At 30.3% G+C, this 10,941-nt stretch overlaps 1 protein-coding gene across 6 annotated transcripts in view; it reads left to right on the forward strand.

The window, feature by feature from the left end:
- LOC145252670 (uncharacterized) overlaps nucleotides 1-9,847 on the forward strand; it is a 487,453-nt gene extending 477,606 nt beyond the window's left edge. For 5 of the 6 annotated variants that reach the window (XM_080112454.1, XM_080112455.1, XM_080112458.1 and 2 more), the window contains one exon: nucleotides 4,784-9,847. In XM_080112454.1, coding sequence (XP_079968580.1) covers nucleotides 4,784-4,936 — 153 coding nt within the window. In that variant the 3' untranslated portion in view covers nucleotides 4,937-9,847. The remainder of the gene's footprint in view (nucleotides 1-4,783) is intronic. The other variant, XM_080112457.1, reaches the window with a different exon arrangement.
- The last annotated feature ends 1,094 nt before the right edge of the window (nucleotides 9,848-10,941 follow it).

Consider the following 10,941-nt stretch of genomic DNA (forward strand, 5'->3'; position numbering starts at 1 on the left):
AAGTGGGCTGAGCTCCAATCTCATTTGTACTATTTTATTTTTTTATTTTTATTTTATTTTATTTATTTATTTGTTTTTATAATATTGTGGTGGGGACTTCAGTCATGCCGGACACCCATTAACAGCAAAGGCAAAAACATTATTGGGAAAATTGAAAAATACAGAATTAAAAATTAAACAATAGAAGTGGTAATATAGGAGTACAATGCTGGGTGCAATGTTGAAAATGCTTTTTTTTTTCTTTTTCTTTTTTTTTTTTTTTTTTTTACATGGTAGTCACCACTTATCAAGGCCCGGAAGCCACTCGGGGATAAGGGTTATTGCATGTACAGTAATCAATGGGATAATATCGCTGTAATCGGAAGTAATGGAGATTTGATAAAGTGTCTTACTTAAGAGGGCAGTTTATCAGGAATTTGTTTATGTTGGACTTGAAGACATCCAAGTTGTAGTCAGGTGAGAAACAGGCAAATGGAAGAGAGTTCCACAGGTGTGCATTTCTAAGAAAGAAGCTTTGTTCATGGAATCTATGTTTTGATTTAAGCACAGATAAAGAGTGGGGAAAATTATTGACAGTGGTTTCAGCTAGACGGGTGTTTTTTGTGAAAGATTGGCGAGGGGGGGACCAGAGATTGGAGCTCAGATGAGCACTTCCCATGGAAATAACGATAAAGACAGGCTCGCAACGTCTCTTCTGTGGTAGAGGTTGCAGGGAAGAGAAAAAGGCATCCCTCACTAAGACACGAAGTCTATTTTGTACTCTGTCAAGGCAGGATAGGCTGATTTTAGCAGATGTGGCAGCAGTACTCCATCCTTGGACGTACTTGGCTTTTATATAGAAAGAAAATTGCATCAGCAGTGAGATTGGAGCGGTAGAAGAATCTCACCATTTTTCCAGCGACCTTAGCAACAGACTTGATGTACGTATTCCATTTCAGATCGGGAGTAAAAGTCAATTTCAGAAGCTTGTCAAAACATGGAGCCTTCCCAAGACGAGAGCCATCCATTTCAATTGATGCCAGATAGGGATCAGAGCATTGATGATGTAAAGATAAGAGCTTGGTTTTAAATGCATTAAAAGTAACCAGCCACTTCTTCCCCCACTATATCACGAGCTCAAGATCAGAGGAGAGAGAATCAGAGAGAACTGTCATTTACGGCCTTTGATGTGTTGCCATAGATGGTCGTGTCATCAGCATAGATGTCAACGAATGATTTAAGTATGTGTTTTAGGAGATCATTGATGTAGATCAGGAAGAGAATTGGGCCTAGGATGGACCCCTGAGGGACTCCAACATCAATACTGTAGGCCTCTGATTTCTGCCCATCAACCACTACTCTTATGAGCCTATCAGAGAGAAATGATTTAATAATTGAGAAAACATTTCCAGTTATATCGTAGCTGGGAATCTTGTGAAGTAGGCCTTTGTGCCATACCTTATCAAAGGCCTTTGATATTTCAAGAGCAATTGCCCTAGAAAGAAAGCCTTTGTCGAGAGATTCACTAATTCTATGAGATATAACTGTTAGCACATCTACTGTAGATCTAGCAGAATGGGAACCATATTGCATGTCACTAAGGTTATTTCTGCTGAGGTGGTTGACTACTTCTTTATTTAATATGGATTCCAGCAACTTACTTATGACACACAGTAGACTTAGGTCTGTACTGAGAGAGTGATGACTTATCACTTGAGTTCTTTTATACAGGGCATACTGATGAGGTTTTCCAGGGTGTTGGGAAGCACTTCTCCTTAAGGCAACGCTTAAACAGTTTTGTAAGTATGGCGGCAGGTTCTGGTGGAAGCTTTTTCAACACTATAATTGGAATACTGTCAGGGCAGTTGCTTTACTGGAATGAAGGTTCTTGATTAGCTTGGCGACATCACGCACAGATATTTGTATGTTGCATAGCGTGTTGTCTGTTATAGGAGGAAATACAGGGAGTTGATGGCCTTCGTCATATAGGGTAGAATTAGTTGCAAAGTTCTTGGCAAATAGTTTGGCCTTGTCTGATGCTGACAAGATGACCTCAGGCCCGTTGATGATGGTTGGGATAGAACGCACGCTTCTGTTCAGCATCTTGTTTGCTATTTGCCAAAACTGTGGGAACCAAGCTGCTGCTCAGCTACTTTGGATTTAACAAACTGAGCATATAGAGATATTCTCTTTTAGCTTTATTTAATATATATGTATTTTTTTAATGTACTATAGTAATGAAATGAAGTTGATATATGTATTTTTTTAATGTACTATAGTAATGAAATGAAGTTGATATATGTATTTTTTTAATGTACTATAGTAATGAAATGAAGTTGATCCCCCCCCCCTCCCCTAAATTCAGTTCTATAAACACAGGCAAATAATTTCAGCATGATCATGCTTCCTGCCAATAACTGATGTATCTTTTCGGAAAATAAGTCATTTTCTTTCATTTCCATAATTTCTAGACTAATTCCAACCAACCTGACTTTTACAAAAGTCATACTTAGAAGTAGGCATAACTTTTATTCGCTAAAAAAAATTTATTACCATTCTCCCATTAACCATCGGAGCTTTCCTTTATTGGATGTGCTTTTCTGCATACTCCATTATTGTTTAATTTTCTTATTCTTTTCTATCATCAAATGCAATTTTCCTAATACAGACTACTTTCTTCAGTTTTGGAACTTATTTTTATGTTTTCAATTGGTTGAATCCTATGCTGAACACTTAACATGCCATCTCATATTTCCTCATTCATAAAAACACCTTCCCTTGCCAACGCACAAAAGTTCAACTATAATGATTCAGTTTCTGCAAATACACTATCCTTCTTAATTTAATTCTTCACATCTAAACCATGTTCACTTGATATACAAACCAAACACTCAAATCCTTATCTTTTTGACCATTCATTATGATTGCATTCACAGAATAAAGGAATATTATCGCCTCGTGAATAGATTAACTCAAGAAATTTCATGTCCAACCTTGGATGATTCATTGCTTACACCAACCTCACAATATTAAAAGCAGACACCCAGAAATATGTCATCTTTTGTCAATATTATGTAGCACTAATAATAGTAGTTTTACAAAAACCATGGTTAAAAAGTTACAAAACATAGTTTACTATTCTCTTATTTTTTAATTAGAAAGAAATCAAAGAAACCAATGTGAATGTTGTAATTTTTATTCAACAAGAAAAGAACTGAAGAGTTGTATCTGTGCAGTGCTGACGAAAGAATGTCATTTAGATTTGTAGTTCTAAAATAGTTTATTTTTGTTCTAAAATAGTTTATATTAAAAGTAATTTTTATATTTTTTTATTTGTGAAAAGATAGTTTGAACAAGTAATTTATATAAAAATAGTCTGTTTTGTAATGTTTTCTTTTGTTTTAACATGCTCAGATGGATTGGAATATTTTCAAAATGTTTTTCATTATGAAATTCATAAAGTTTTTTTTTTTTTAAAGAAAACTTGGTATCTTTCACACACACACACACACACACACACACACACACACACACACACACACACACACACACACACACACACACCCTATTTCTTCTTATTCACAATATGATGCAAGACAGATTTTCCACAAATTGTAAAGAATACTCATTTCATTCATCTTCAAATGTCCGGACATTTAAAAATATTTCAGATAAGATATATAATTTGTAGGCCATTAATTTTTCAACATTTTCATACTTATTAACACATAAGAAAAACTGGATTTTATAATTAGAATATTTATTATCAGTTTTAAAACAACATTAACAAAACATGACAAATTTCTTTTAACATTGTGACTTTTTGTGTTTAAGGTTAAGCATAAAATTTCTTGAGTCAATCTACTTTTCGTGGCAATGCTGAGATACAGGTCAGCTAGTTTTTAATGAACACTTATAATTTATATCACTTCTATCCGGATCTAAACCCATGACTTTGATATAAAGTAGGAGCCAATATAAGTGATCTCTATAATGATCTCTCTAAAATTTTGAAAATTAAATATATATGAATAGCAAAATCCCAATTGTTTGATCAGTTGTTTATACGTAAAAAAGTTATCAGTACTTGTTTAGAATTCAACTTAATTAAAAAAAAAAAAAAAAATACAGAAAAGTTCTTTATGATGTACTGACTTGTCATGGAACAAAGATGTCATATTTTAAAAATCACATAAATTGATCAAGTATTTTTTTTTTGTTTGTTTTTATAAAGAATATCAAATTTTATGAGGAAGTGAAGAGAAGACTGGGAGCAGCCATATTGTTTCAAATGTTGATAAAATTCAAGAGCGACAAACCAATTCAACTACAGAAATTTTGTTTGTATTCAAAATAACTAGAACATTTTAATCACTAAAAATTGTAAAAGTTTAATCAAAAAGATTTAAAAAAAAACTTGATAAATTTATATGATTTTTAGAACATGACATCTCCGTTCTGTGACAAGTACATACATTTTAAATATTTTTCTGTATTTTTGTTTTTTAAAGTGTAATTCTAAATAAGCAGCAGATTATCTTCAAAGTATTCCTGACTATGAACCTCCTACTCACCTACAAATGTTACTTAAAATTAATTCTAGCTTCACTAAAACTGTATAAGGCAATTTAAGGCATTTTAAAATTAGTTAAGATTAGTTAATAAGAATCTTTAATTTGGTGGAAGTGAACAATAAAATCTCTTAAGAAACCATTTTAGAAAAAAAAAAAAAAAAATAAGAGATCATTCAAATGAATCTGTTCCTGATTTGTTTCTGATATTTTCTTTATTTTGTTCTTTCTAGGTACAAACGTTTTCTCAAACTTCAAAGGATTTTTCTGCCAAAACTGAAGAATCTGATATCCTACCTGCAATGCTTGGAATGGACGATTCCTCTATAAACCGTTTATTGGATAATGCCATGGCTGGTGGTCGCCTTTCTTCCTACATTCCCTGACTGATGTGCTCAGACTCATGAACTTCTGTTCCATCCACACAAAACTTCCCATCAAATTATCTGTTTTTTTATTTTCTATTCTTCTACATAGATGCTTACATATCTTCATGTTTGTGAGCTTCATTTTCTTGTCAAAGATTTTTATTATGTTTTCATTTTGTTACTTGTGTACGTTTCCTTTTGTATATTTGGATTATGGTTCGTCCGTTACATTTTTTCTAAATTTGGTTTTACTGTTTACACATTTTTATAACTGTTTTGATTGTTACCTTTTTGTTTTTATTTTCTTGTAAATTCTAAAACATAAATTATAGGAAAGAATTATATCTATATATATATATATCTAATTATAATAATAATATACAAATGTTTTATGTGAGTGTATGTAAAATAAAGCCTATTTACAATTTATATTTTGATTGAAAAATCTTTGAAAACATATTCAAGAAACAGAATTGTCCAAAATGTGTACGATTTAAAGAAAGCCATGACCTTTTTCATAGGAACGTTACTAGCCGACATTTCTTTCTCATATTATCAGACAAACATCTGAAACCAGTTTTTGTTTTCTTAAAAAAATAAACAAAATGTATTTTTAGTTTTGTTTTGAAGAAATTAAGTAAATTTTCCTATTGAATGTAACGTTAGTTTTTAGAGAAAGACATACAATCAAGGAGAATCTTTTCGTTTTTTTTTCTGTGAAAGATATTTCAGTGAGTGTAAAAATAATAAAAATATACCTTGATTCTTAGTGACACAGTGAATCTCCATTATTCTTCCCAGAATTTTCACTTGTTTCACTAAACTTCATACAATCTGTATAACCTCTCTTTATTTAATGTTGCTTTTCCCTTGTCCAACGGTCCGCGTTTTTTGATAGTTTGCAAACTCACTCTCCAGTTTTTAGTGGGTGAATTGTCTGCAAACTTCACACTGTACAGTCTTGTCTAATCACGTGCTTCCAAGTTATTCTTGGCTGGCCAACCTTCCTGTGGTTTAGGTTTATCTGAGGGATTGAATGTTCCACTTGATCACATCAGCATGACCAAGTTGTCCTTAGAATAACCTTTATGTCAAACAAATGTACTGATTTCAGCAAATCTGCTAATTTGTTGGGTGTGATCAGATATTACCATGCAGACTCTTCTAAAGGCGGGTTTTTCATTGCATTGCAGTCAAACGGAAGAGAGGATTGTGTGAAGGACCAACATTTACTATCAACATGTTCCTGACACAGCTGCTATGCAACTTACCTTGCAATGCTGTCAAAGGCAACTGACGGAATTTAACCAAAGCTACTGCCAACCTTTGTTGTTGTATCAAGTTCACATCCATCATCTGCACTATCTTATACACACACACATATATATATATATAGACATGAGTTGTGTTTTCCGTGATAGATGCGTTGTTTAAATTTTAAATTAAAATGTTTATAAACCAAATTACACGCAATATTATGAAAAATAAACTAATTTGACAAAATATGTCAGAATATTTTTTCTGGATATGGTGGTTTATATATATATATATATATATATAATATTATTATAAATAAACAATATTTGTTTGTTTCATAATATTGCGTTGTAATTTGGCTTATAAACATATCTTATACATAGGGGTGGTGATGAAAGTTTTGTCAAATTTAAATCTTTATTCATTGACTTTTTCCAACAGCATTAGTAGGTATGAACCCTACTTCCTTTTATCTGGAAGTTAGTCATTGTTTCAGTATTAAATGTCTTCTAAAAATAGATGTGAACATTCCAAATATTTTTGAGTAAATCTTAAAAAAAAATTAAAAATTAATTGACAATGATCAAAAAATCTTGTTTACTGTTAGATCTTAAGGAACAAATTGTATAATTAGAAAGTGATTATGAAGCAGTATTAACTGAATTCGAGGAAAAAATGCTTAATAGATTCTTCCAAACTGTTAATCAGATGTGTACACATAAAAGTTGGCCAACATAAATTGTTGCTGATGCTAACACTTGTCAATTTGAATTTTGTAATTATTAAAATTATTAGAAAACAAATTCTTTGATTTAGAAGTTTGTATAAAAAGAAAATCATAAATTTCAAAAACATATTTATTTCTTTTAATATATAAATTTTTTATTTTGGAAAAAAATTTTGTACATTCTGCAAATATATTAAAAAAACTTATGAATTTGTGTGTGAAATTATTTAATAAGCTGGTTGCATATTTTATTGTGTGTTTGTGTGCATTTAAAAATATTGTATATGAAAAAATTTATCTGCAAATATTTTTTAAATTTACCTTCACAACTGTTGATGCTTAGATAAAGTAAAATAGACGAACCTCTAAAAACAAAGTTATACACTCACATATAGACAGCATACATTTTTTTTTCTATAGAAAAGAAAAAACTGCACTTGCTGTTTGGGCTGTGATTTCATCATTGTGAATAAAGGTTGGTTTCGCTAGCAACCTTTATCAAGGTTGAAAGATTAAGGAATTCACTTTTAGTATCCTATTCATGTGACTAAAAATGTTAACCGTCGCACTCCCTTGCTTTTATTATTCTTATGAAACTGAATTAAAAACAAAATTCTGTTCACAAATTCATTCCTTTTAGTGTTCCCAAGTTCAGATTTTTTTTTTTTTTACCATATTTATTTAAACATATTCTGTACATTGTCAGTCACTTTTAACCATGACTTGGTTTGCTAAAAATGTTGCTTTTTGGTAAAGAAATAAAGATTGGGTCCAAGGAAATAATGAAATTAAAAATCTTAATATGGTAGTGATTTATTTAATTTTTGACTAACAGATTTATGCTTTGATAATTGATTTATATATACACATAATGTGATTTAAAAAAATGTTGATTATTATTTTACATATCATCCTTTTTAAAGTCCTATAGATAATTTTTTGAATTTTTTTCATTTGAATGTGGACTGATGGAGAAGCATTTCATTCTTTATTTAAAAGCCAAAGCGTTTTTTTTTTCTGCTGATGAACATGCAAACTTCCACACATGAATCCTGCCAAACATTCCACTTTGTACAAAAAAAAAAATAATGAAAATACTGAAAAACACGAAATACCAAAATATTTTTTTTTTTAATTAAGGAAAGATAATTTTGTAATCAGAATTTTTATTGCTGTTAAACAAATAAAATTTGTTTAAAAACTGCTTTATTTAAAATAAAAATGAAACAAAATGACAAAAAAAATACATGACAATTATTTTTTATTTATTGCATAATATTATTCGCATTCTTATTTTGCTCATTTTTTGTTTGGAAATTTTTAAAAAAATCAGAATGACGTAAAAAAAAAAATTCAGTGAAATTTCTTTATTTTAATTGATCTTATTAATTTAGGGGCTTCTTTTAATACCCCCCCCCCCTGTCCTCTGCATATATAACATTTCACAATTATTTTTGTTTTAAACATTTTCTCTACTGACAACATTTAATATAATTGATTTGGTTGTGATTGTCACTTTAAACACCATGAAATGTTTCCTTATTACTGTTTTATTTGCTCCAATAAATTATCTCCCTTGAAATTGATTTCTAAATTTTCTTTTTATTATATATAGTATATGAATTAAATGCATCTTATTGACATCACCATTATATATCTTTTTTCTCTTAATTATTTTTGTTCTGTCATCTTGATCTTTGGCAAGTCTTTCACACCTATAACTTTCTGTGAAATTTCCATTCTCATTTTATAAAAATGCTGTTTAAAAATTTTATTTGAGTATTATCGCTGTCAGTTGACGATTGATTTTTGTTTAAGGGCTTTATTTCAAATGTTTATGGAACTGAAAGTGCCATTACCTCCCTCCACTCCCCACCCTGCCTTTCTAATGTAATACTTAAACTTTATTTTGAGACATTACCAAAAATCTCTTGATATGCAAAGCATCTCTGAACTAATTCAATGTAAAAATTTCCTTGCATTATCACAATACGCACTGTTAAAAATGTAAATTTTTTAGTCTTGTCAGAGTTTTTAATTATGTAAAAAACTGACAAATGCAAAAATACTTGGATGACATCATAACTATGAATTACTTTGCGATGGTCTTCTCATAATTCCTACAAAAGTGAATAGCACATAAAATGGCTTGCTGCTTTTAACAAAACCAGTTTGAAAATTTTCTTGTCACTTTATTTATCTTTAATTACTTGATATCTGGCACATTTAAAAATAAAATAGTGCATCCAAATCAAATATTAATTTTTTGCCAGGTTTCATCTAAGCTAGATCCATTTTCATGTGTTTATTGAAATTACCAAATAAACCCTTTCTCTCTTCTCTAACGATTTTTGAAAGTTTTGTAAACCTTGTTTTTATTTTAATACAATTGTTAGTAATTTCCGTCAGTTTTTTCCCCACTTTTCCTCTTTACATATTTATTGTAGCAAGGAACTAATAAACAAAATGTTGCTTCCAAATAGATCTACATTTTATATCTTTGATTTAAGCCAAATGTTTGTTGAGAAGTCGAATCAGTTTTCATCCATTTTTGAAGATTTAAACATTTTTATCCTTTTGAATCTTCATTTTATTAACTTTCTTCTGACAATAATAATAAAAAAGACACACTCTTCTGCTAATTTTTCACTGAAATGTAACCGTTTTGTTTCTCCCTTTAATTGGAAATGAATGATATTTTACTTTCTTCATTTTTACGATATGGCAACCGCAAAAAAACAAAAACAAAAAAAAGCCAAGTAAAATTTTTCATGAAATTTGAGAACATATATTATTTATCTTTCAAAATGTTATTTAAGTGACTTCATCTATACACAAGTCTTTTATGTTGTAAAAACATTTTCTTAACACTTTTTTCTTTGTTTCTCTGCTACATTTTGAATTTTGATGAAAATAAAAATCAATTGTATTGTTTCTATCACAAATTAATTTCAAGCTTCTTTTTTTACACAAAAATGTGTTTAATTCAGTTGCTGTATTTATTTTTTAAACAGATACCATCTTTTATTAAAGCAAGTATTTCTGTAATGTTTTTCTCTAAAGAATTAAACCTGCTCATCTCAAGAGTTGATCTCATATTTGTAAACATGGCCGATTGATAAAAACACTTAAGTCTTTATAAAAAGAAATATTTCTATTCATCATCTTTAATTCTGAAATGAAATACAGATTATAATTTTATTTCTAGATTTACTCTGAACCAGGGTTTTTCATTTGTAAAAAAAAAAAAAAAAAAAAAAAAAAAAATGATAATAAATAATAATCTTATATTGTCTTTTTCTTTTTTCTTGCAAGCTTTTTCTGACAAATTTAAAGCCATTGAAATTCTTGTGAAAAGCTAACACATTTTTTGTTCAAAAGAAATCATTTTTGGTTCGGTTCTGGAAGAAATAAAATGTGACCTTTAAGATTAAAAATTTTAAAATGTCAGCATATATGAATTAGAACTTTCCCTTGATTTCTTTTCTTTTCCTCTATTAACCCATGGTCACAAAACTGTTAGCAATACACAGAGGTTACTAAGTGAATTAGGGAATGTATAAAACTTAGGTACATCATGATAGCCAATACACAACTCCAAAGATGTGACAGTAATACATGTTCATTCGCACAATTGTGAAGCAGCACTTTAGGACTGCAGAACACAATGAGAAAGAAGATTGCCAATATATCTCTGAGCAAACACCAGTGTGATTATGCAGAGGGTCTGATGTGAATGTACATCGTCGCAAGTTTGCTTTGTTCAGCCGCAGCACAGAGCAGTATTTGAGCATTGCGATGGAGTAAGAACCATGAAATAATTGGTAGGCAACAGAAACAACTAGACGAGAGATCTAATCCAAGCAGATCATATACATACTCTTGAGGGAACATGGGTATGGTAGGGAACATATAGTATATATCTCATGGTACACTGCTGTAGACACTCAGAACACCTTACCAACTCTGGTGAACACTAGGGATCCGTGTTCCAAGTCGGGATGAATGCCTTGTAAAGCCTAGTCATCAAATGGTATTC

This window comes from Euprymna scolopes, chromosome 29 (assembly GCF_053919585.1).
Source record: "Euprymna scolopes isolate OS-2025 chromosome 29, ASM5391958v1, whole genome shotgun sequence".
NCBI classification, from domain to species: domain Eukaryota; kingdom Metazoa; phylum Mollusca; class Cephalopoda; order Sepiida; family Sepiolidae; genus Euprymna; species Euprymna scolopes.